The following is a 26698-nucleotide window of genomic DNA, read 5'->3' on the forward strand; positions in this document are numbered from 1 at the left end:
TTCGCGACGATGACCTTGGGGTTCGCCGGGCAGGATGTAGAGGGGTTGTGTAGGTTGTATATTCTGGGCGCTGGGTGTGGGAGGGGAGAGTAGCAGTGAGGAGGGAAGAACGAAGTGGAGCAGACATCTCTAACTAGCTTGACCTTGGAGTGACGTATGTACACAAGCCGAACTGTTGATAAGGGTGTAGTGAGTTTGGATGTTGCAGAGGGAGCATGCGCTAGTATCGACAGATTCGACCGCGCTCACGATGAAGCACAAAAACGAACAGTAAAACGGATGAGCTTTACCTACTATGACTCAATTATATATGCTCTTCACGCAGCCCGAAAGGCTCGTCCATGAAGCCCATCTTCATTGCCTTGAGGGACAACACCCGGGCCGAAAGCAATGCGCCACGAGTCCCTGCATCGGTGAAGCGATCCGCAAGGTAGGGCAAAGAAGATAATGAAGCAGTTTCTGATGTGTCACCAGCTGCGGCTTGAGCCTGTGGCTAGGCAATCCATGCCCGATGAGTATGAGAGCGACTCACGGTTTGACACTTCAGATATTTCCGTCCTGTCGCAAACCGTTCGTCGAGGAGCAGGGACGGAGCAGCCATTGCGCTAGTCACATTGAGTATGCTCCAAAGGGGCGGATAGTGGCTTGAATAAGGTCACAGCTTGGATAAGGGCAAATCAGGCACCAAGGGGCGGTGCACTCGACGTATAATATCGGATGCATCATGAGGAGTTCATACAGAGCAGAAGGATTGTGCCCTGTTACTGGTGCCCTTGAGAGGGCATTGTGGCTAAGCAAAGGCTCATGTTGGAGATCATGATCGATTATATGGATGTCTAAACTGTTCAACGACAGCAGGAGAAGCTGCGTCGAGTGGTCCTACCGTCCTGTACGGTAAAGGTTGGATTCTTCGAACATACCCTCGGGGCTCTGAAGTACCAGATCGAGCGTGACTATTGAAGCGTGCAAGGTGGCATCAATAGCTACTTACCAGTGACAGTCGTCGGTAAGATGTGGAAGGAAGCACCCCGGGCAACAGAAACGGAGACCGGTGGTTTCGCGGCACGCGGATGGACATCCCGAGCTGTAGGATCTTTTTACCAGTGTCTTGAGAGTGAGGTCACAGATTCTTCAAGGTGTTTTCGCTTTTCAAGTCTCATGTGGTCCAGTACGGCGCCAGTAAAGCTCATAATTGGGGAAGATCACGGCCGCAACAAAACACCGACTCGTTTGACCCTTCCTGGCGAAACGATCGAAAACCATGAAACCGGGTCGGTCCGCAGTCCTTGAGACTTGGTCATTATAGTGACACTGAAGAGCAGAAAAATGCCTCATCCTTTGCTCCTCTTACCGTCCAATGAAGAGTTGGAAAGATTGGCCGAGTCGATGGGGCGGAGAATGGGAATTCTCGTCTGGATTACCGACATCCACGATCAGACTAGTTACAGCCGTAGTCGATGATTGATCGTCTGTTTCAAGGGGTCTGGTGATCCGATTAGTATCCATCTACCCGTCGATGGTAATTTTGGCAGTGAGGGGGAACAAATGAAGCTGCTAAACTTTGAAGCGTTTTGATTGACTGACGAAGGGCACCGGCAATGGGGCAATCCGCAGAAGCGCCCAGTTGCCCCGGGGCTTGGCTCAGGATCCATCTGTGGACCGTAGATGGTGTCGTCGTCTCGTCAAAAGCAAAACATTAGTAGCTTGACTGCCTAGGTTGTGTTCTGTAAGGAATATTCTCCACTTTTTGTGACCTCGGTTGCGGTTGTAGCCAATGTAGTGTGAAGTCGTTAGGTTATGGTTTTCTAGAAGGAAAGATGGACGGGAGAAAGTATGAAACCGTCAGATCGGATGAGGTCATCATCGTGTGCCCAATTCGAGGGATCGCGGGTGGATACAATAACTAGTGCTTTAGTACACACTTACTGGGTAATTCACCAGGGCAGTTGGGCGAGAATTTGCCTTCTCTTGATAACGTGAACTCTCGAAGGTTGCATTCAGAAACTCTCACCGGGAGACATTTCCAATCCTAAAAGGTAACCCTGGAACCTACCCCTCGTAGAGGTAGTGGTTTTGAATAGCCTATGGAGTATCCGTAGAATCAAGCAGTATTGAAGCTTGCGCGTATTACGAGTGGAGGACAGTGGAGCATCAGAGACTCCTTCGCAGGTTGAATGAAATTACAGTAGACTCAGCAAGGGTCAGTCGGCTGATATCTAAGAGAAAGAGGGATAATCATATGACGACAGTTTTCAGATAGTATCATCGTTGATTTGAATGGTTGAGTGGAAGGAATTGAGTTGCGGAGAGCTCTAAGGTAGACGATTGAACTAGATACCTGAGGTACCCATGTATCTGCATGCCACATGATCCATGGAAGACACATCCGTCTCCAGATGTCTGACAGGAGAACATCCATGGTTGCATAAGAACCTACTTCTATCTAGATATATGAAAACAGTTGTTGGGCATAAAACCACTTAACCACTAGACATTGGATATATACCTAACATCATCCACATCCACAATTGCTTCCTCTTATTGGATTAACTGAGGAGCAGAAGCTAAGGTAGTGAAGATATCTCCACCTTTTACGCCACATCCTTGCAAAAGAGAATTAATAATTCATCCTTCATAACAGTACATACTAGATAGATACTACCTGGATGGATAATACCAGATGAATAGCTACGGATGCACTACGGAGTACTGCTAAAGGCGCTGCTACTATAAAATAATGGCGATATTGAGTGTTGAAACAGTAATCGTTTACACTGCTCCATACAGACAATATTGTATCAGGTTATTGCTATCGACTCTCTTCGTCTTCATACTCCGTACATGGAGGGGTACTTTCGATGCTATCCACAGTCCTCGGATTTCCCCTTCATTTGCTTCACCTTCACAGCCTTTCCATCTGCACATACAAATAGACAGCTACATTCCTCCCTCAGGCGAGAATCCCCCTTGCATATACTTCCATAGTGCATAGTACCTAGTGCATACGTACTAACTACTAAGTGCTTGCCCAACGATTCCCCGAATCCCCACACGCCTGTTTAGCCTCGAGTCTAACAGTCCAGCTACTTCCCTTTTGAACCGTTTTCCGTGATCCATTCCTATTTTTTGCTTTTTGCCCCTCCGCCGCCGCCTCCATCATCATCAGCATTATCATCATCATCGTCGCCATCATCATCACCAGCCCCAGTCTATCGTCTTCAGGTCTCGGCCTGCTTTATCATTCTGGCCTGGTGCCCGAGACATCTTTCTTTTCGATTAGAAGATTGTCGAACCAGCTTCGCTGGCCTTCTTCAGGCCCTATTCCCCACCTTTTCTGCATCCACTTGCCATTCACTATTGGGCACCTCTTCAGCCTTTTTTTCCCTTACTACTACTCCCGGTCGCGGGTTCTTTCATCTACGCCATTGCCAACACATATTTGTCACACGCTCTTCTTCTATTTCAGATACCCATGATCAACGGCACATCTGCGGCTTCTTTGATTGTGACAACCGAATCGACAGATAAACACCCCTTTTTAGAGTCATGAACTCTTCAGTGCGCTACCGGCCCTTGTCTCCGAGCGGCCACCGCATGGTTGATCCCATGCGTGCCTCGACCGGAACAGTGCCTCTCAGCTCCTCATATGGTCACTTCGACTCCTCCATGGGTCGTCCAGGATACCCACCCTACCCTTCCGATCTCCCATTAGTGACCCCCTTCAGCACTCCATACAACACCCGTGTGTCGCACGAACCGAGACTCGAGGTTCAACCGATTTCCTCGACAACATACCGGGACCCTGGCCACTCCACCAAGCTGAGGACCGAGTATGCCATCCGACCGAGACCGCGGAGCAGTACCACTTCCGCTGCCGAGATCCACCATGCTCCTGTCCGGCTCGATGTTCCGTCATCCGGGAAACGACATTCCCCTGTGACCACATCAGGCTATCGCCGATCTCCGAGTCCTCTCCCAAGTCATGAGCGGTATATTGTTCCTGCATCCTCGTCACATCGCGCTCGGCATCACAGCCGGCAGTATTCTACAGATTATGCGAGTGATACTGGCCGACTCGAGCCGCATGCCCGAACAACGAGATCTCGAACGGGTCATGGAGCTTACCGAGTTCACGACCACGGTCACCGATCGCGCTATCCAGCTCCTGGAGGCTTCCGCAAGGGAGAAGACATTGATGACTACGATGCTTACTCTTACACCAACCCTCGGGAGCAGTTTGAAAAGGATTCGGTCGCCAGGTTGAAGTACGGTCGGGGTGCATACCGAAAGGAGAGGCCTTTGAGCATGACAGGGATCGAGGACCATCAGCTGCTCCCAAAGAAGGAGGCGCGAGCCTTGGGACCGCCTCCCTCGCAGAGAGGCTTCGACAAGCTGGATCGCGATACGAGGTCCCGATCGTCGGTTCATGGGTCCGTCGGGAGCGACGTCGACCCGGCGGAATCCCGGAGAATGTCGTGGCAGCGAAGACCAGTCTCTTTGCATCAGGACTATGACGATGGTTACTCTTCCTACAGGAGTGATCATGAAGGCCGCCGCCATCACCGCAGTCGGCGCCATGATGATGATTCGGGTAGCCGGCAGTCCTACGATGACAGACCTCCTAGGAGGTCGACCAATGCTACAGACTCTACGGCACCATTAACAGGAACGGGGCTGGGAACCGCGGTTCTGGCTACCGGTTATTCTGATGAATTTGACTACGCTCTTACCCCTCGAACCGATCGCCATCACGCTCGTGATTATGATGATCACGAACAGGAGCACCACAGGCGCCGCCACCGGTCGCGCAGATCATCAAGACGGAGAACTGAGAGTGATTCTGATGGATACACGTCGGACGAGGATCTCAAGAACTACCGACGCGAACCTTCAGCTCGGCGGCAACCCGGTGGTTACGACTCATCTTCCGGTGGGCGCAAAGACCCGCCATCGCAGCATTTGACGGTCGACAGGGCACATAGGCGCAGGAGCTCACGCTCGCGGCATCGTGGGGAGAATGGTCCTTTAAGAAATGAGACGAGTTCACGCGAATCGGCCAGCAGCCAGGAGGATTTGAAGAAAAGCAAAGACCCGGATGCTCCTCCAAAGGGGATTTTGAAGCCACCTCGAGACAAATTCCCCGAGGAGCCCAATCCGGTCAGGGAGGGAGTGGCACCCCTGAAAGATGCCCATAAGAAGGGAATCCCTCCCGGAGCGCGATGGACCAAGATCGATCGGCGATTGGTAAATCCAGCCGCTCTTGAAGCTGGAAACGAGCGTTACGAGGAACGACCTGATTATGTCATTGTCCTCCGTGTGTTGACCAAGGAGGAGATCCAGGGGTACGCCGTCAAGACGCAGGAGATCCGAGGTATGTGCTGCTCGTCGACATGATTTGAGGCAAATCGAACTAACCGCGAGTCAATAGATGCCCGTTACCAGGAATACCTGAAGGAACGGCGTAAACGCAGAGAAGAGGATCGTCGCCAGGGCCGCAGGACGGACAGCTTGTCCAGTGACGATGAGGATGAAGACGATGAGCCACGACGTGCAATTGAGGGATCAACCGAATCAAAGCCTGACCCTAAATCGTCAAGTCAACCAGTGGCGGATGCTGGTAAAGCATAGGCTCTGTTTTCATAGCTTTCTAATCCTGCTGAAAAGCCGGGTGTACTGTCATCAAGACATGAATGATTGTTTTCCATGATGCGACGTCATATGTGAGACTCTTGAGACCCTTTGAGTTGTTGGAAATTACATGTTCTTTGATATTTGCCTGAATGCATGAAGCCCACGCAAGAACAGAATGTATCTTGTGAGAAATAGATTTTTCAACGCGTCTCTCCGCCCTGCCTTAGACCTGGCCAATACCAACCCGCCCAGAGCAAACATTTTCTCACGTCTAACCGAGCTAGGTTTGCCTAAAGGATATCTAGGTCCTCAGACTCCTTCCGCAAACCGGCCATTTCGGAATCAATAGCCCACGAGAACCAGCTCAAGGATGGTTACACCATGCAACCTGACAGCTTTGCTGACTGGTTTCTCCGAGGGCAGTGAGCTCGAGCCCAGTATTCGGTCAATTCATTTCTCGCCTTGTGGAACATCCTCCGGGAAATTCTGTCTGTGGAGTAGTACAGAGATGACTTGAGTCTGTCCTCTCCCTCTTTATAGCCATTAATGACGGCCAACCACGAGCGTAGACATATTAAACAGATAAATTCCATGCCAAAACGTCCGAATAAATCGGGCCTGTCACATGGTATTCCTCTTATCGTCCGTCACTACAGCGTGCAGCATCTCGTAGACTGGGGGGAGGATTTGGGGGGTGGAGGGGAGCAGAAGTCCAGTCTCACTCTTGACCATGAAAGACAGACAGTGAGGCAATTGTTTTCTCTCCATATATTTATTTGAAAGGGGCAACCGAGGACAGAACGGCGAGCCTGCATATGTCAGTAGTTAGTCCATAGTTAGCTGATACTCCATCCTTCCTACGGAGCAGTAATGGAACATGAATGGCGGAGGAAGAGGAGGAGTTTCGGGACGGGAGTCTGGACTGCGCCACACAGGAAGGGAAATACTACATTGAGCAGGAAATATCTCATATGGAGAGGATCGCGAGGAACTAGTCTAGATAAGGTGCGCGTGCGGACGGTATCTTGAGATTTGAGACTTGAGACTTGAATCTTGACAGGCGAGACGATGCATGATCGAGGATCTAGCGAGTACTTTTTCGTCTTCGCCAATCACTTGAAATGGATGCATCCGGAGATGGAAATATTGGTGCGGGACGTTCCGTTCTTACTGCGTTGGCTTGCTACGGCAGAGTTGCTCTTTGTGGCAGGCGCTATGTCGGGTATCCAGCAATCAATCCCATTAGGTAGTGCTGACCGAAGGAAACTAAGGTACCGACGGCCGACGGAGTACCTGACCAGTTGCCACAGCTGTCAAGCTGAGAGGGATGTTGTGGGGAGGATCAGAACCGGGGCCAGAAGAGTCAAGACTGATCCTTGTACAATACCTGCGTCGATGCAGTTGTTAGATATGATGTGCGATCTAACAAGCCAGGTATGGACTACGGACTCCGGGGATGGTCATGGTCTGATGGGTGCCGATCTACAAAGAGTGTTTCAATCCATGTATGTATGGCGATTGATAAGCAAGGCTGATTCGTTTGTCGCCGTTGCCATTGTGGTGGCGTCGACCTTCCTTGACAGGGAGTGGTAGGTGTCACTTTGGCGTAGCATCCTGGCTTGTGGCTGCTAGTTTAGATACCAGCACGAATTGAGGGCGGGAGTGGAGGTCGATCACCGAGATAGACAGGATAGAGCTGGTGAGTGATTTTCGGTTCCAAATGGCTGTTGATCGCGAGAACTCACGTCCTCAGTACCTGTGATCATGGGTACTTGATCGTGAGTCTAAAGTACGGAGTACCATGTATCCACCTATGTACGAAGTTGAAACCAAGCCGCTAAATACACAGATGACGACAGGCCTCACAGGAGATCCCCCAATGAAATGTCAGGAGCTGAACTCCAGCGGAGCGAAGGGTGTGAGTGCGACTATTATTGATGGATTTACTGCCCAATCTCGACCTCTGCTAGTTTGAGGCCAATTCTCCGTGATAATTGCATTGTGTGTGTGTGTGTGCGTGCCCTTGAGACTTTGAAAGCAGTTGTCCGTAGATGGCGACAATAGAGTCGACTCTACGGCGATATGACTAAAACTCTCGTTCCTGAAAGTTTATGGAACAGGGATCATCTCTTTTCAATACGCTACGTGGTCAACTTTAATGGACCATAACACAACGCCCGTTCGGCATAATCCATCCACCGGGCAAATGGGCACTTGACTGGTAAAGCAGCCGCGAAGCTTTTGGACTGCTCACATTCTGGCCTTGATGGTTTCAACTGTCGGTGAATATTAAAGTTTACCACTGAATGGATGCTTTTTTTTAACGGCGTCTCAGAGGATACTTTGGTTACCTGCATGATGATTTGAATTCAGGGACGAAAAGAACCCTGTCTATGAGGTAGTTCTCTTTCCCCTCCCCACAGCTTGTCCAAATGCTCTCCCTATCCGAGGTGATCAATTGTGGCCCCTGGGTCTAGGCTATCTACGCGAAAGATGCAACCAAAGTGTAAAGTGAAAAACAAACCAGCTAACCTAAACTCGACATAGTCGTACTCTGAGTGGCCTCGGAAGTCCACTGACTGGGGCCGATTATCTGCCGATGGCCCGAAGCTACCTGGTCTAGCGCATTACTCCTGAAATCTTTCAAAATTCGTATCCAAATTGTGATTGAAACCAAAATTTCGAAATAGAGCAGCAAAGGAGACAAGAAGAAGGGCACAGCAGTGTCCAACATATTACAAGTTGACCAGCTTCTTCAATTACTCCGTAGACAGTAAACAGAGGACGATCACTACGGTGTTATCTTTGCTTCCGATCAATGTTTGTCTCATCCGCCTCGAGGCGCTTCGACTAGATTACTTCCTATTGGTTCAACCTGATTCGGTGCATTGAATTAGGCGTCGCTTGTACGCTTTGTTTGGCGTGTTTCATGCACGAATCTTCGAACCTTTTCTTACAAATGATGAGTTATAATTACGATCCCTGTCTGTCGATCATGAACGCATCAGTAAAAAGTTTTCCATACATCGTTCCCCTCGTCAAAAACATCATACCCACTTGGGCGCGGTTCGGGGTTCCATTAACGGTGCAACTTTCAGAGGTCCCGTTCCAATACTGGCGCGAGCTAAAAATAAATGAAAATAGAAATTGGAATGACTCTGTTCCAGCTCCGAACGTCCTAGGTCATTCGAGGTCGGATGGTGGGGCCGTGCTACCGGTGCCTTTCTTAGCTTTGGTCCTTTGGGTACCGACCCTTAGGCACTGCCTTACTAGTCTGCTATGGAGTATTGTTGATAGGATATTTAGGTAACATAATGAGCTCTAAATCTAGGTCTAATCATCAATCACATGTTTCTGTAACAGCCGTCTGATGATGGACCGATGATGGACGACAAGTGTCTGTCATGATAGGTAGGTATGTTATAAACTCGCTGTATTGTGATTGAATAAAACAGCTCGAATATCGTACTCGGAACACACTACACAGTGAACGTACTTAAAGCCACCGCGGAGATCGGCATCCAAGACGCTTCATGTCAGATCTGATTGGTGGTGCAATTAGATCAAAGTGTGTCGAGAGCTGAAAGGCAGATGATCAGACGTTTTCTTGCTCTTCGCGCAGCGAAGCGAAGCAGTACGGTGTGCCTGAATAGGCACTGTCAGCTTCGGAGAATTCCGCCTGGATGATAGAGAGTCGGCGAATTCGTCATTACTGTCTGATTGGTTAGACCAACCAACATCAGGTCTTAACAACATGTAATAAGCTAATAACAGCACTGATTATGGAGTACTGATTATTAAAGAAATGAAACAAACTTTGAACATATTGCCAGAATAATTTGTTGTCCCATTACCTACCACTGACTGACTGAAGGCGCCGATATTCTAGTCCTAGGTAACTTACAGGAGGTATGGGTATCTAGGCTTTTTGTCTGTGTTCCAGACAAACTCCACTTCGGACCCGGACCGTGATCTGCTCCAGTCTCCAGGCCTCCAGCCTCCATCCAGGTGCGGAGAAATATTATCGTTGTGGATACCACTGTCCCCTCCTCTCATCCAATATCCCATTGGTCTGGCTGGTTCGTACAGATGACAGAATTAATTGACTCTTTTTTTCTTTTCTTTCGTTTTTTATTTACATTATTTTATTATTTTGTTCTTCGACTCTTTGGGGTCTCTCTGTTTCATCCTCAAGATTGCACCATGCACTCTTTCCTATATCTTCACAACTCGTCCTGGTACCTCTTGGATCCGAGAAGGTTCGGAGGATAAGAGTTTCTCACATAGGAACTTGAGGAGTCGTAAAGCATGCCGTTGGAACCAAGCTGGAAGTCAATGTCAATGACAAACAGATTATTAACGAGTTGTCTAGCAAAGCATTGCACACTTGGCCCATTCTAGAACTAGCTCAGAGAAGTGGCTTATATTGACAAATGCTGAGCCATGGATAGTTAGAATTCGTTTCTTTCGACGCATATTAATACTCATATAATCAATAATGCCAATAGAGTGTTGACAAATACCTAGGTCCTAGGTACCCATTGCTTTGTCGCTTTCCAACCTTAAATGAGAGCGGTGGTTCGGATAATGGAGTCAGCGACCATAGTCATTCTTCCGCCAAGATAAGGCCAAGAGTATCAAGATTTCTAGTTGTTGTCTACCTGAGGATCGAATCGCTGTGGTTCATTTCGGGCCTGGCAGGGCGTTGCCGGTTTCTTCCCCCAGATATTAGGCAATTAGACAATATCGGCACGAAACAAGGAATGGCCGTGTACCCGGTATAGCCTGATAAAGGAATGGTCGACGGATAAATAACGGGGTTTTGTGCCTGCGCGGCTGTTGTGTATGTTATGGCACCAAGGTACCTAGGTAAGGTATGGTATTCTTGGTTTTCTGCCATTGGTTCTCTCAGTCGCTAATACTAAGGGCATTATTGATATTGAGATAGATCACGGAAGTTTTGAGGATCTTGCATGACATCAGAATTGCGCAGTAAGTATACAGATTATATTCCCCAACATGAGGCAGTATGACCACAATATGTACGCATGGATAAAATATAGCCCTGAAGAGATCTGCGAGTCTTAAAGCATCTGACATGGTTTCCAGCATCAATGCATGCTACATTGACATGCCTTCAAGCATCAGATATGGCTTGATCTCTCTAAGATGTGAATCAATATCTCTGGGCCTGACTAGGGTTCACTCTGAGACTTAGTTTGCTCTATTATTATGATTATTATTATTATTATTTTTATATTTTTTTATATTTTTTTATTTTTTTTTTCGTTGTGTTTGTTTTTGTTTTTGGCTTCAAAGGACAGTTTACGACAGATGGTGCATCGCGGGCCCCATGCAGATGATCATCTCTGAAAATGCCCTAGCCTAAACCTACATGGACTGGCCAACAGGGAAAAGGAAAAATGAAATGAATTTAATCATCTTTTTCCAGGTGTTTCAGGTTGTACATAGTAGTTAACAGAGCTTGTGACTTCCAAGTTGCAAGGTTGCTTCCATGGGTTACTCTGTTTTGGAGGCAACATTTTTCATCCTGATGAGGCAGAGTTGATCGAGGTATCTACTGATCGCATCTATATCTAACTCTCAGGAGTCTAAAATCTACCTCAAGATTCTACATAATATTCTTGGTTAGTAGATTGCACCTCACATGTTCAAGATACAACAGTACCTAGGTACCTAGGTACCTAGGTTTGTCAATTACTCCATCCGTTCAATACTAATCTAACAGATGTGGAACTTGGATCAGATCATCATCTAAGCTTCAGCGGTCCAACTAGTACTCCGACGTCCGAGAACCGATCGAGTTCGGACTTTGAGACATGATTGCTACTAGCTCGTAGCCGTAGCTCCGTAGACTCCATGATTGAAGCCGTTGATCCGCCCAGGGATAATTGAAAGATCCCCTGTCGCCGGAGAGGGGTTTGGCTACCATAGTCTCCATCGTTCTGGGCAGTGGGACGGCCCCCTGGAGCCTTGGATCGTATCTACACTATTTTGTTTAGCGAGCAAACTTAACAACATAGCAACATTGCTTTGTCTTGCAACCATATCACTAGGATGCAACTTTGGCGCCGTGGATGACTCCCTAATTTTTCTTGACCGTGATGCAACCTATTATCCTCAGGAGAACCTGAAGCTTTGCTTAATATCCTTGGACTCCGGATGGCACCCAAGGCGCCAAGACCAGGTACTGCTTTTGTAACTGCCCGGTAGCTCTGGCCATCACATGGTTCCATTGGCTTTCGCTAAAGCTCGCCCACTTGCCCCTCTTTCCATTTTTGTCTCATGAGAGGACTCAAATCTCTTCCATAGCATTGTTCTGGAACTGTTGCAAAGAGAAAGGCCAAATGGGCAATCATGAGTTCCTGGTCTCAGAAAAAAGTTGGTTCTCTTTGGGGCTTGACAAGACAAATGGGAGGCTCGAGAAAATGGTAGTTCCGGGGGGTTACGGGAGCTATGTGTTAAGCACCCTGCATCCATCCCACTGGCCTTTGCCAATGGCTACTCTGACGGTTCGAACCAAGAGGGATATGAGCACCGTTGAATGCCATCGTACCGAGAGGCTCCACTATCGCCGACGCTAAAGCAAACTAGGATGTTCCTTGATCAAAGGGTCGAGGACAATCTCTGAAAAGTGTCTGGACACTAGGAGATTAGAATATAGTAAGTACTACAGAAGAGTGTATTTGAAACCTACAAATCTGTCTCGTCAAATATTGCGCGTTAATCTACAACTGAGCGGCATAGCAGGTGCGAGGTTACCTAAACGGGGACCTACGGCTTACGACGACCTCAACTAGCCCCAGTCTAAAAAGTCTCCAGCGCTTGGATGATTCAGCTCCAGCTTGGTTCACGAAGACATCTAATTTTCCCTAGGTAGGTGGGCTCTTGAGCTGATGTCTATTTGCCGTATCTGATTTGCTGTGTTTATCGATGGTCGGTCCAGGGCGATCTTTCTTGTCATTCGATCTCTCCTTGTAAATTTGCAAGAGAGAGTTCCAAGCCGGTGGCCTGCTAATATTTGTGTTAGAGCTGTAATGCACACAATAGGTAAGATAACTAAAAGACACACATATCTATTGGTCCATCTTTTCCGCGGAGACTTTTGATATCCTTCCATATTTTTGCAACATTTTATTCATAAAAGCATCAACATTGACAGCCAGCCAAGATTGCAAGACCAACCCTGGCAACACAGCCTGCAAAGTCATTGAAGCTTGGGTGAGGACGGCCCTTTTGTCCCAAATTTACTCCTCACCTACGTTTCTAACAGTCGGAAATCGGAGTCAGGTGAAATCCAGCATTGTGCGCAATAAAATGCCGCTGTTACATTGTGGCTGGAAGCTACCTACTCCCTGTGGCCTAATAATTCCTTTATTTTATCATTTCTTGGAAGGCTTGAAGGGTCTAAGGTGGGTAGTCGACCAACTTGAAAGTACAGAGTTACGGAGCTGATGGAGGGGAGGCGTCTCAATCATTAGGTCTGGAATGCCAAGACTCACTAAATATTCAGAAGAATCTGATTGCATGATCGTGCATAGTGGATCCATCTATGGGTCTTCAGGCCATCCACAGATAGGCTTTCTTAACGAGTCTTAGGTCGTCTCGAGGACGGATAGGAACCAGGCTTTAGTGTGATAGCTCCGGCTGTGACGGCCTATGACAGAACATCGACTCGACCTGCCGCTGTTTATTATTCGACCATCTCTGGAGGTTTGCCCTTTCAACGACGCTTGTTTGTGCACCTGAAGCGTCATAATGCACAATGCAGGAGGGTTATCGCTGATGAAAAGCAACAGGATTCAGGAGCCTGCAATGGACTCGCTGGGCAATGATCGATCAGCCACTTTGCGCTTACGACCTGGGGTTGCACAGTGGTTTGCGAGAGTCGTATCCGCTTGGAGGTCAATCATCCGAATGGGCGCCGTTAGGCTGTTTCGAGTTTATTTGAACAGGGCCGGAAAGGCAGACTCAATCACATACTATCCGAACTGAGCTTGGCATGAGAAGATTATCTTGAGGTTCTGATTTGATCTCGAGTCGGGGGAAGCAAGTGAAGAAAAAGAAAATTAGCAAAAGAAAAAGGAAATACGATGAATTACCAAACACACAACATGGCTAACTGTGGATGGATCATGGATGGCTCGGGAGGGGTGGATTTGGCGCCACCCGTGGAAACAAGGCTGACGGCAGCAAGTAAGATTGGTCGAGTTCACACAGGAATGTAACCAGAGAGTCATTACTGTATTGCCTGTTTTTCTAGAGAGAACCCTCCGAAAGTATAAAAAAATGAGAAAAGAGAACAGAGAAAAGCCGACTGGACTATGAGAATAATGATAGTAAGTATGGTTCAAGAGGGATCCATCTCAACCTGCGAACTCGACAGTGTTAGAGATATACAAACTCGGCCGATCAATTCGGTACGGAACAGGCCAGTGCGTTACAGCGTGGAGGCTGTCAGGGCACGGCGCAGCTCAGTTCGTGCGAAGGAGGGTGTAAATCCAACACCCAGCGTTACTGACTGGATTGTTTGCTATCTATGGTAAGTACCCACCCTACACACTGAGATCAGATTATTATGGAGTAAACTATGATGACCATTGTTTTACTGGTGAACAGCACAATTAATTACCTTGACAGTTAAGGTACTTATCCCCATATGCTTATATGAGAGAAATAACTGGTGTGATACCTAAACTGGGATCAGCTGCCAGCTTGAACCTGGAACACGACATCTACTTCTCCAGGAGAAGAGAAGTAGACAGTGTTAAAGAAGTTAGACTACGTAAGGTACATTACCTATGTAACATTATTGTTATTATTATTGCAGACATGGCAACCTAACCTGACCACTGCAGGTGTCATTATATTTCGCTAGCCAAGCAACTAACTTACTGTACAACTAACTTACTGTACGGTGCCTCTTGCTTCTGTCGCCAATCTTCATTATTCCAGACCATCCATGACCAACGATCTACTGAAAGCAAATCGTCCACCAAAAACTTAAAAAGACTAAACAACTGAAGTGCCTAGTTTAAATGTGGTGGATATCAGAAATCCAGCGATGCCAAGGATATTCTCGAGCTCTTGCGACACAAGAGCCAGAGGAGAAAAAAGAGGATCAATAACCTCTACTTTTATGAAAAAAAAAAAAAAGAAAGAAAAGAAAAGGGAAAAAAAAAAAACGAAAAGAAAAGAAAAGCTCCCAACAAAGGATGGGTTAAAGGAGCCTGCTTCAAGAGTGTTTCCACCCCTAAGAAGGGTCGCATTTACCAAGAGTGGTTAATACAATCAGAAGACAGAAGAGTGGAAGCCAACTATTCATTAGATGGTAATTATTCTGCCCAAGTCCAACACTTGTGCCACAGCTTAAATTGTGGGCACACACCTAGCCCAGACACATCCATTATGTTTGTATTTATCATCATTTCATGCAGAGCTCTTAGCAACAAGAGTAGTGGCAGGTCCTAATCACCTAGCTGCATATCCTCTCTCAGCTCAGTTTAGCCATCTTCTAGCCATTCCTATATCATTCTCCCTAGCCTCTGATTTAGTTAATTATTATCTGTAACAATAGAAATACTAGTAATAATAATAAATGTGATCATAATACCACACACAGTACTCCGTACGTTGGCCCTACTGCCTACTATAAAGGCCGGAGATTATTGGACCACTGATAGATGTACTCCTCAAGACCGTTTCCTTTCGCACCCCTCTTCTTCAATTTATCCTCGTACCTTGTGCCTACAGTATATGGAGTCTTGATGTGTACTCTTGAGCACAGCTATTAAGGAAAGGGACGCGAACTAAGGCCAGAAGGAAGCTCGACTCCCAATTCCTTTATTTCATCCCAGCTAGTCCACTGGCGGCTTTCTCCGATCTAAAACTGGGTTGCTTTTTCTCACTTTGTTTGCGTTGCCTCAGTAGACTGAATGAGAAGGAAGTCTGACTCTGTCTACTCTTCTCTTTTCTATTATTACCAATCCTTCTCCTACACTCTCTCGACTTCCTCCAGTTCGGGCTCGCTGTGACTTCGATCGAACTGACCACACACTTATTTTCCCTTTTCTCTTTCATAGAAAATGGGAGAGGAATACTTCGACTACATGCAGTGATATCAGGTTGGTTTACTCCTGGTGTTCCTTAGTCTGGCATTTCATCTTGCTCTATTTCTGCAAGCTGCACATCATCATCCACCCCAAACATACTGTCCGGCAAGAACCTAAACAGATTGAGCTCTTGGACTGGATCCCATCGAGTCATTTTGATTCCTCGCTTCCTCACTCCCTCGTTTTTGTCACATTCTCGCCTCTTTCCACTCCTGCATCCTGCATCCATCCTAGTCAATATTACACCACCTTCCCGCTAGTGACAAGCTCATTTCTGATATACCCTGTTTCCCACCACTCAGCAGCTCCCTCTGGCGCTCTCCTAGTCCCCTTCAGCTTTGTTATTATTATTATTTTTTTATTTCCGCCGTTGCTCTTCTTTTTTCTTTATTATTATTTTATTTTTCGTCCACCCTGCCCTTTTAGTGTCCAGGTCTTCGATTCGCCTCCGGTCCTGATCTGGGATCGCTCGTGCTGGTGCTGATGACCCGTCTGCCTGCCTGAAGGACGGGCCTCGTGTGCAGCTAAATAACCACCCTGGACCCTCCACATTACCACTGCAACCGTTGACACATTCTGAGAGCTCTTCCTCTCCTCTCATACCCCAGTTTAGAGCCACTCAGCTCCTTCGGGCCACTCCCGTCGTCGTTCAGCCTCCCTTTAGCTTCCGTTCCGTCCCAACTCTGTCTAACTGTGATAACGTTTCGGAGTTATTGTTCTTGTTTCTCAAACTAACCTTCACCAAGCTCTCGCCGTTCACACCCCAAGTCTCCTCCTAAACTCCAGCAACAATACATTGAGATCATAGAAGGCCGGCAGAAGAGCAGAGGAAAGAAGCCGATTCTTCACCCGAGGCCACTCTAGGTCACTCACGACCGGCATGGTTCAGACTGAACTAGGTCCTCTACCTGCACCCAGATACAAGGACGAGCCTGTCGACGACCATGTAAGTTCCACTGTTACTTTCACCCTCTATTTTTTTTCTTTTATGTCTGTCACCTTGTTTTGTTCAAGGACAATCCCCGCATCTTTTGCCCCCTTGCCAACGTTGGTGGAATAGCGTTGGATTGCATTGCCTGTTGCAAACACATACAGCAGGCCGCTGTTTATCTAAATCTCACTTCGACAATCCGTCTGTCCCTGAATTGTCCGGCGTCTCTTAGCAGCGTGTTCTTCAATCGCGCGGTTACACTTCTATCTTCTGCAAGGCCCATTCCTTTGCTAGAGACGTGTTACTCTTGCTGCGTTTCCGTTCGGTACCCTCTCTTCTCAGACATCTTAGCACTTCCTTGACAACATTTTGCCGAAGCCACGAAAATAGGGAAGGCCTAACCACAGTTCCGCCTTCCTCTGCTTGAGTGATGTGCAGGCTGATGCTTGGTTGGAAGTCATGAGTGTCAACCCCAGGGTCGTCGCTCATGGATCTCCCGACTGGCTTGTGTCGTCAACAATGGTCCCATGGGAAAGGGTCTCCAGTGCCTCTCGAGAGGGAGAATGCTGCACACAACTCTCATACTCAGCGTCTTCTCTTCAGGACACAAAGCCTTCCATTACCAGCCTGGACATAATTAAATGCCGCTTGTCGCAGCACATCATGTTGATCAAGACGCCTCATACACTTTTTAAACTTTGATCTCTGAAGTTTGAGCTTTGACTGACCCAGCCGTCATTGGACTTTCAGATCAGGCATTCGGCGATTGGACACTCAGGTCTACATAACTCTCATCTGCAACACCCTCGTTCAGCAAGCCTTGCGCAGCCGCCAAAACAGACAACTGGTTCTCCTCTTCAGCCCACCACCTCTCTACCTAGTGCACCTAGTGCACCATACACGTCCCAAGCATTGGGGAACAGCATTTTGCAACATCATACCGCCCATTACGCTCAACCGACACACGAACAGAACTACTACTCCTCCAATCCTTCCTACAGCACAGCATCTGCATCCGGACAATATTCATCTAGTGGTATGTGACTCTGATGCCAACCGTTTTATCAGGGTACAAAGCACGCAGAAATTGCCTTTTACAGACGCTGATACCCTGCTAGGCCTTCCTGATATCATGGCGTCCACCGCTCAAATGCAGAGGCCTTATCCTCCGATTTACCACACTCCACAGTCAAGCTCTCCGGCATCAGTCGCTTCTCAAACACATGATCAACATAGCCGAGGACTTTATGCGCAATCACCGCAAATGGCGCCACAGATGTATGGGTACCAACCATATCCATCTATCAACCCTGTACAGCCTCCTCCTTACACAGCGCACACGTCTTCCCAACAGCACCCCCTCACATCGCAATCCATGATTTTACCTCATACAAGCACTGCACAGCTATCTCACCAGCCTCCCCAAGCATCGTCTGTTACTATGGCCCCCAGTCCAATTGCTGTCACAGCGTCTCAACCGACGCCACCGCAGAGAGCAGTGTTGAGCCCACCGCATTCTGCATCGGCTGGTGGTCCCCTTTCCGCCAATAGTATTCATCATACAACTCCAAGCGTCGGTGCAAGCTCCAGCGCAGCACCGGGCCCAATTCCAGCGACAACTCCTCTCGTAGTGCGACAAGATAGCAACGGAGTACAATGGATCGCGTTTGAGTATTCTCGAGATCGTGTGAAGATGGAATATACTATTCGGTGTGACGTCGAATCTGTTAATGTGGACAACCTTAGCCAAGAGTTCAAGACAGAAAACTGTGTCTATCCTCGGGCCTGCTGCAGCAAGGATCAATACAAAGGCAATCGACTTGTTTATGAGACGGAGTGCAACGCCGTCGGTTGGGCTCTTGCTGATTTGAATCCCGCGCTGAGAGGGAAACGTGGACTCATTCAACGAGCCGTCGACAGCTGGAGGAACAGCAACCAGGATCCTCGACTTCGAAGCCGACGCGTGAGGAGGATGGCCAAATTGAACCGGCGTCAGGGGCTCCCTGCGCAACCACCTAGCCACATGGCTGCTGCTCCCCCTGTCCCTCCGGGCATCCCAGGTGGTCTTGCAGCGCCCAGTCCCCGTCCCGGACTTGGGCCGTTGCCTATGGGACCCCCACAGCTACACCATCACCATGCTCAACCTGAAGGTAGTGGAGGCAATGAGGATGTCAGCGGTATGTTTCACCACATGTGATGTGTTTGAACTTCATTCCATTCTATAACTGTTGTTGGATTTGACAACGGCGTCTATGATCGATAATCATGTAACAATCTTCATTGCACGACGCTTTCGTATGGATACCACTGGCTGGGTGTTTCTTCTTTCCCCTCTTCATTGCCTTTACTTACCTTCAGAAAAAAAAAAAAAGCCCTTCCCTTCTACCTTCTGCATATATTCTTGTCGCCCTTGGTATTGTCATACCTGATGTACTTTTATTATCTTCTGGAGTGGTTTTCTTCTCTACTGGCAACCCATACCCAATCTCGCTCTGTTTATTGTGTCAACATGGGTGCTGGAACCCTCTACGCCTGGAACTATGATGTGCCATGTGAAGCTGAGCGTAGGCTAATATATATACTGTCATACTATGCATAATATAGGTACCACTGAGTTTTCGAACGGTACCGATCGTCAGCCTGCTGCTGCGGAGGCTCCCCTCACATCAGGACATACAGTCACAGATATCCGCACCGCACAGGTCTTCCATGGTTATACTACATTCCCTACATCTGCCAATGCAGGAGACGGATCTAGAGGACCGTCGATACCCCCCTTGATACGAGACAGTGGACTGGGAAGCCTAGGGAGACGCTCGGCGGTTGCGACTTCAGTCCATAAGGCTGAAGAAGTCGAAGACGACGATGACGAACGCAATCCAAGCCAGGAAGCACTCTTCGGAGCATTGCCTGACGGGAAGCGGCGCAAATTCATACTTGTTGACGACCCGCAAAGGGGTTGTCGCGTCCGTGTCAAGGTTATGCTGGACCAAGTTAACATGAACGAAATTCCCGATTCATACCGGATGTCTAACTCGGTGTATCCCCGGACCTACTTCCCCGTGCAAATGAAACATCCACGTGGCCGAGTCGATCTTGGAAGAAGATATTTCAAGGATGACCGCCAAACTGATGACGACCAAGAGACTGCGACAGTCGGAAGGATCCTAGTTCCAGCACCCCAGGCAGATGATGGCGGCGAAATCGCCGTTCCTAAGCTGACTAGAGGACGGCACAGGAAGGAGGTTCTGCTTAACGACTTGGGTTACCGAATGAGTTGGAGTCAAAGTCGAGTCTTCGCTGGGCGGCCGTTGTTTCTTCAACGCTCTCGTACGTTGCTGTCCCACTTGCTACACCCCTTGCTGTGTGGCGGACGCATTCCCGCTTGTGCTAGTGAAGGAATACTCAATAGCTAACTTTATCTCCTTGCTTTCTTTTTTGGGAACAGTTGACGCATACCGGAACAAGATGCGCAGCACCATGCTAGCTGCAGGCCGAGACCCCTCCTCCATTCCTCGCCATTTCGAGACCCGGGCCGGAAAGCGAAGGTTCCTCGAGCGCAGGCAGCGGCAGGGGGTGTCTGCATCTCAACGGAGCGCAGAAGAAGTTGAAGCGTGAATGGAACAGATGTGGCATAGATTTTGTGCTAACAACTTGGGGCTGTCGCATTCTATGATTGTTCTATGATGTTTTATGATATGGCCAACTACTTGCTACGACGCTACGACGTGACGACCGTATGAAAATACCGAGTTTGCCGTACTGTCGAGCAGACAGCTTCTTGGCATTGTGATTACAGACGCCCAGGAAGGCGGACTTGATCGTTTTGAAGTCTTCATGTTGAAGGAATGAATGGGTCTCATTTAACCGGGCAGGCGTTTTGAGATGATATCTGAATTCTGTGATGATTATACAATGACTGTGATGACCGTGAATATAAGGTACCTTATGGATGTCAAAATGAATGCAATATTTTATTTCTTCTCTTCCGAGGGCTTTTTCCCTTTGGCCCGTTATTGCAATCGATCGTCAAGAGTCGAAGCCTCATGACTGAGACAGAAACTGAGACAAGCAATGATCACATGCGGTATTTGAGCCAATCAGGATACTTTTCTGTTCACAATAAATGGAAAGCCTAAGCCAAAGAGTGGAAAGATGCATGGTGCGGCATGGAAGGTACGTTGCCTAATTGAGTTAGATGGGGTTACCTCTGTTCCGGAAACGCCAGTGGTAAAAATAAACCAGCCGCAGGAGGAAGGTACGACTCGTCTGTCTCGCATCGGACTGCATCCGCTCATGCGGTCCATTGCATTTTGTATCATTGTCAGTGAATTAAGAATGGATAGTTTCTCGGTCGGCAGTTGAAGGTTTCAGATCCTCCAAGTGACAGGAATATTAACCTCTGTTGGATGGCATCAATCAATCGACTCGACCTATCTAAACCTCGGTATGGTAGAACATGTCATGTAGTTCACCTGTCAGACATATGTATCTACGTATTTCCCTATTTGATTTCTACCATTTCATTAGGTTGTGCTCATTGTATTTCTCGTGTGGCGTCAAATAGTATAAATTAAAAAGAATTAATCTATTGATATTGCCGGCTGCAGCAAATGAAGTCGAGTCTGACTCCGTAATTTTCGCTTCTCCAGTTCTCCAAAGCTGGGGTTTACCGCAACCAGGGTCTTTTTACTTTGAAAAGGGAAAAAAGAGTCCCTGACAACGTGGATCCCAGACCCTGAGCGGCGGATCAGCAACACATTGATGGGCTTGAGATCACGATAAATACTGGATTATGGGAGGCAAATATGACAGAAATACAGTAAACCAGTAAACAGTAAAAGAGTGCATTTTAAATAGAGGGAGAGGTATATTTGGAGTGAATTATTATTGACAGGCAGGTTGACAGACAGCACTAAATCAGGTTGTCGGGGCCACCGGCCGACCGTCATCTGCATCAACATCGTCGTCTGTGCTTGATTCAGCAGTTGGAAAGTAAGATCATAACATACGGTATTCCGCATGCAGTTACTGGTTTTCCTTCCCCTCACATTGCCCCTTTCATGTTCGCGAGTTGGTCATTTGAAGCGACCTTGTCTTCTTTGTCTGTTTGGATTCCACCTTGCTCCTACACTTGGTCAACTCTAAGTCTTGGGGGGTTATTCTATTTCCTGTCCTCCGTATCGGCATCGACATCGACATCAACATCAACAGAGACGACTATTGCGATGCTAGCTTAGGCTTCCGCCTTCTGGCGTTTTTCTTCTCGCATGATCTGACTTAGTGAGTGTTTCTCTGATACAAGTCTTACTGGTGTCTTCCTGTTCCCAAAAATATCCTGTCAACCGTCGCATTCTTCTGCCATGCAGCCCATGCTTATTACGGAATGCTCTTCGCCCCGGATCTGTCTAAATAAGGGCATCTTTCGACTTATCGAAAGTTCATGAACCTGCAGTCAATATTCTGTGCTCCCAAGCCCCAATCGCTTCATATTCGCACCTTCTTTGTTCTTCCTGCCTGTTCCTGAAATATCACAAGTTCTCCGCCGTCATCGCTTTGAACCGTGGTTCGACTCGGTGGCCCTGTCCCGCTGATTTAGTACCTAGGGATTATTATTAGGAGGTGTCGGTTTCAAAAAAAAAGGTCGCGGCCTGGACCGGATTAATTAAACGTGATCGGTCACTCTGATTAACTTTCTGGCACAGCCCGGTTATTCCATCAATCTGCCTCCTTTGCTAATTCCAGAACCATCTTACCTTCCCATCATTGGAAGTCGAAGCGGACATCGGTCGTTTGTCTTGACCTACAATAACTACCATTTTGTGTATTGGAAAGTGCAGAAGAATCCATACTGAGGAATACGGGAGTGCTAGTTGCGCTTTGAACCATGTCCGGTCCCAACCGGACTTACAGTTTTGGCGAGGGCGACGACGGTTCAGCACATCCATCTTCCAGAACTCATGCCATGCACTCGCAGTACGACGATGTTTCCCCGATCTCCGACGGAGCCCGTATGAATCCGATAAATGGTCAGGGAATGGATCACGGACTTGCCTCAGTGCCGGAGGACGGCCATCAGGGATGGGGTCGGGGTCCAGAACCGTCACCCTCGATACTCACGGGTTCTTCAGCGACCCCAGGGATGGATAATCTCGGGCCAAGCGCCGTGGGAGGCGGCATTAGCGGTATTGCTCTCAGTGTTGCCAATAGCCACGATCGTTTGAGTGGAATGGAGGCCCTCGTGGGCACAGACGGCCAGGAGGCTAATATTCCTGCAGAACGAGGGTTCAGCACCACGGGCTCCGATAGCCCATACGTCCCTGCGCCGCCGGAGCATCGATATTCGTACGGTTCCAATGTCGCTTTGGGGGCAGCCGCTGCCCCGGCTGGACAGTTGACCCCGGGTCAATCCGTTTCGCATCTTAGCTCGTCGAATCCATCGCAACGCAACCTCTATGATATCCCATATCAGGGTGTAGGGGGTCTGAACGCCGGTCCCTACCAACGGCACTCGGCTTATAGCTCGAACGATCTTCCTGTTGATATCAATCCAGATGAGATCGTCGATGATGGTGATGACGGTTTTGTGCCGGCGCCGAACTCAAGATCTAGTGCTCGCAAGTCTCAGGCCATTCCTGCGGCGGCTGGAGGTGCTGCAGCAGGTGGGGTTTTGGGAAATCTGGGAGGGCTTTTCGGGGGAAAGAGTGCTGCCGATACATCGTACGGACCGGTTCCAGGAGCAGGTCTCGAGGCTGGAGAGAAGGGTCGCTGGGTCAAGCCGAAGCCAGGAGGGGGTAGCAAGAAGCGCGGATGGATTGTGGGGGCGATCCTGGCTTTCATCATCATCGGGGCCATCGTAGGAGGTGCGGTCGGTGGCACAATAGGCCACAGAGGCAACGAGGAGTCATCCTCGGCTTCCTCCTCTTCCACAGAAACGGCCACCGGCGACACAAGCACCAACGGGGATCTGGATAAGAACTCTGCCGAGATCAAGGCCCTGATGAACAACAAGAATTTGCACAAAGTCTTCCCTGGTATTGATTACACCCCGTGGGGTGTCCAATACCCTCTGTGTCTTAAGTATCCTCCATCTCAGAACAATGTGACCCGGGATATGGCCGTGCTCACGCAACTGACAAACAACGTGCGACTCTACGGTACGGACTGCAACCAGACGGAAATGGTCCTTCATGCGATCGACAAGCTCGAAATAAAGGATATGAAAATCTGGCTAGGTGTGTGGATCGACAGTAACGAAACGACGTCAAGACGGCAAATAGACCAATTGTACAAGATTATCGACGATGCCAAGGATACTTCCATCTTTAACGGGGCCATTGTTGGCAATGAAGCCCTCTATCGAGCAGGCAGTGACAAGACTTCCGCGCAAACGACCCTCATCAACTACATGCAGGAAGTGAAGGACCACTTCAAAAAGAAGAACATTGATTTACCAGTTGCAACATCAGATTTAGGTGACAACTGGGACGCAACCTTGGTTCAAGCGGCAGACGTTGTCATGGCGAACGTGCACCCGTTCTTCGGAGGCATTCCGGTCGATCAAGCTGCGGCTTGGACGTGGCAATTCTGGCAGGATCACAATGTCGCCTTGACCAAGGGCACCAGCAAGAAGCAGGTCATCTCTGAAGTCGGCTGGCCCAGCGCCGGAGGAAACGATTGCGGGCTTGGTGCTAACTGCCCGGACGACACCGCTGGTGCAGTGGCTGGCATCGACGAGATGAACAAATTCATGGAGGACTGGGTCTGTCAAGCCCTAGAAAATGGCACGGATTACTTCTGGTAAAGACACTAAAACACACCCTAAGCAGTCAGCTAGTTTCGAGCACAGCGGCTAACAAGTTTGATAGGTTCGAGGCATTCGACGAGCCATGGAAGATCGTGTACAATACTGGGAACGAGAATTGGGAAGACAAATGGGGTCTCATGGACGCGGCTCGTAACCTCAAGCCTGGCCTCAAAATTCCCGACTGTGGCGGCAAAACGGCCACTCGATGACTGTGATGCTCCTTTTTTCGATTTGACGCTCGATACAATAGCTTTTGGCACCCTTTTCCATCCATCTATCTTCGCATATGAGCCCTCTCGCAACCCTTTTCCTTCTACTGCTATACATGCGTGACGACGCATATCCTGACGAACCTTTACAAGTCTTTGGCTTTTGGCGTTGGCGCTGCTTTTTCTTCTCTCCTTGGTTGTGTATGTTACCACTTGTTGAATATTCTCTTCCTCGGTCGGGCCCGGAGCTCCAACCTCTGGTTGCGGCTGATTTCGCACGGCTTTATTGGAAATTTGTCTCATATTGCAGATGGACACTCCTTGCTATGATGATTGAATGCAAGTCTGTATATACCATAGCAGGCTCTCGCTGGGGTTGAATTGGACGACCGCTGAACCTGTGGAATGCTGAGTTATTTTTGATTATAAGAGATGACGATCACCATTGTGACAGTGGTAGTAGTCTTCTACTTTGCATACTTTTATATAATCATGAATCATCAATACTGTCTCTATGGATACAAAGGGGTATATGCTAGTCTATCTGAATACCGAACGTAGAACCCACCAAGCTCGTTCCAATCTCAGTCCGTCTTCAAAAGGTACAAGCGCATATTCCAAAACGCATGCTCATTGGTTTCAAACGTAGGAACTCGCACTGACTCCCTCGTGCCGAGATACCGATCCACAACCTCGGACTCGATCCTCTCCAGGGGACCCCCGAAGAGCAACGGCGGATCCGAAGCAAGCAATTGCTCAAGATGCGTCCGCTCCGCACCGGGACAATACAGGAATGACCTATTGGAGGCCTTTTCAAACCCCTCGGGGTGATCGAGGACGGTGATCCCGAGAGAATTGAGGAGCGACCGGTCGAGCTGGTTGAAGACTGGATCTTGGGCGTAGGCGATGATCGAGGGACAGTATTTCTCTAATCAATGGAGAAGTGCACCCGTCAGTCGAATAATCTTTTCATACGAGGCGCATGAATATACTGTTCGCAGCGATCGACTTACTCATCAATCCCGTTACGCCCACCAACGCAGCGAGCTGATACAGCGACACACTCCGGCGATCTACCCAACCCCCTCGCAGAAACCCGCTCGGGCTTCCAAGACCAATGCAGACGATGTTCTCCAGCGGAGTTGCGCGGGGATCTGGATCGGAGATCGAACTGCTCCCTTCGAACCTCCTCCGGAGTGTATCCGCCATTACGCGCCAAGTCTCCGACCCCTCCCATCTCTCGCGATACCCATTGAACTGGGTTTGAAGGTCGTCGAGGGTCAATTGCGAGGGAGCTTCGGCTGGGAGCAGCGCTGGAGTTGTCGATTGGCCTCCGTCGGCGCTCTGGTTTGGGCGCAGTGCCCGTCGCACGTTTTTGTTGGTGGTGACGTGCGTCCAGCCGTCTGCGTCTGTGACTTGCAGGCGTTTCTGCTGCTGAAGTTTGGAATCGGGTTTCCTGGGACGTCGTGTGTGCGGCATCTTGGTATATATGTGGTGTTCTGGTTGTCTTCAGGGGGTATCCGCTATGATGTGATGCTCATACTTGGGAGGTGATTTTTGTTGTCTTTATCGGGATGGTTATCGGTGGTGGGGTGGACCGTGGAGCTTATCGTGTATCTTATCAGTTATCAGTTATCGGACCTTTTGAGTCTCACTCTCGTCTTCTTAAGTCTCATGAGCTACTCCGTACCTTACCCAAAGAGTAAGAGAATGTGCGCTAGTTTAGTGAAATTGTCATGTCAGCTTGGACTATGTACACAATTGGAAATAATACAGGATTTGATTGGTGTCCATGATGCTCAAACTACGAGCTCCGGATGAGCTGCCGGACCGTGCTACCCTCAAACCAGAAGAACAGTATAATCGCTACGGAGTATTTCAAGTCCAGTCAAAAGATGAGAAAATCGAGATGTCTCAGTCATACTAATCGCGGGTATTCTCGAGACTTTCAAGCGACGTTACTCCCTCGAATTGATGATGTGCATAT

General features: G+C 48.6%; 4 protein-coding genes across 4 annotated transcripts; 3 read left to right on the forward strand and 1 right to left on the reverse strand.

The window, feature by feature from the left end:
* Positions 1-3546: 3546 nt before the first annotated feature.
* Positions 3547-5628, forward strand: ALT_6700 (uncharacterized protein; the record flags this gene model as incomplete). The annotated part of the gene is made up of 2 exons (XM_089600118.1): positions 3547-5371; positions 5429-5628. 2 exons carry the CDS (start codon positions 3547-3549, stop codon positions 5626-5628), a joined length of 2025 nt encoding a protein of 674 aa, XP_089455580.1.
* A 12508-nt stretch (positions 5629-18136) lies between these two features.
* ALT_6701 (uncharacterized protein) lies at positions 18137-20313 on the forward strand (the record flags this gene model as incomplete). Its single annotated transcript, XM_033561857.2, has 3 exons — positions 18137-18872; positions 19300-20025; positions 20090-20313. 3 exons carry the CDS (start codon positions 18137-18139, stop codon positions 20311-20313), a joined length of 1686 nt encoding a protein of 561 aa, XP_033417748.2.
* Positions 20314-22582: 2269 nt separating this feature from the next.
* Positions 22583-24711, forward strand: bgt3 (putative glucan endo-1,3-beta-glucosidase btgC; the record flags this gene model as incomplete). Its single annotated transcript, XM_033561858.2, has 2 exons — positions 22583-24495; positions 24564-24711. 2 exons carry the CDS (start codon positions 22583-22585, stop codon positions 24709-24711), a joined length of 2061 nt encoding a protein of 686 aa, XP_033417749.1.
* A 584-nt stretch (positions 24712-25295) lies between these two features.
* Positions 25296-26190, reverse strand: ALT_6703 (SRR1 family protein; the record flags this gene model as incomplete). Its single annotated transcript, XM_033561859.2, has 2 exons — positions 25296-25639; positions 25725-26190. 2 exons carry the CDS (start codon positions 26188-26190, stop codon positions 25296-25298), a joined length of 810 nt encoding a protein of 269 aa, XP_033417750.2.
* Positions 26191-26698: the final 508 nt, after the last annotated feature.

The sequence above is a fragment of the Aspergillus lentulus genome (assembly GCF_001445615.1).
Source record: "Aspergillus lentulus DNA, contig: Alt12, strain: IFM 54703, whole genome shotgun sequence".
In the NCBI taxonomy this organism is placed as follows: Eukaryota; Fungi; Ascomycota; class Eurotiomycetes; order Eurotiales; family Aspergillaceae; genus Aspergillus; species Aspergillus lentulus.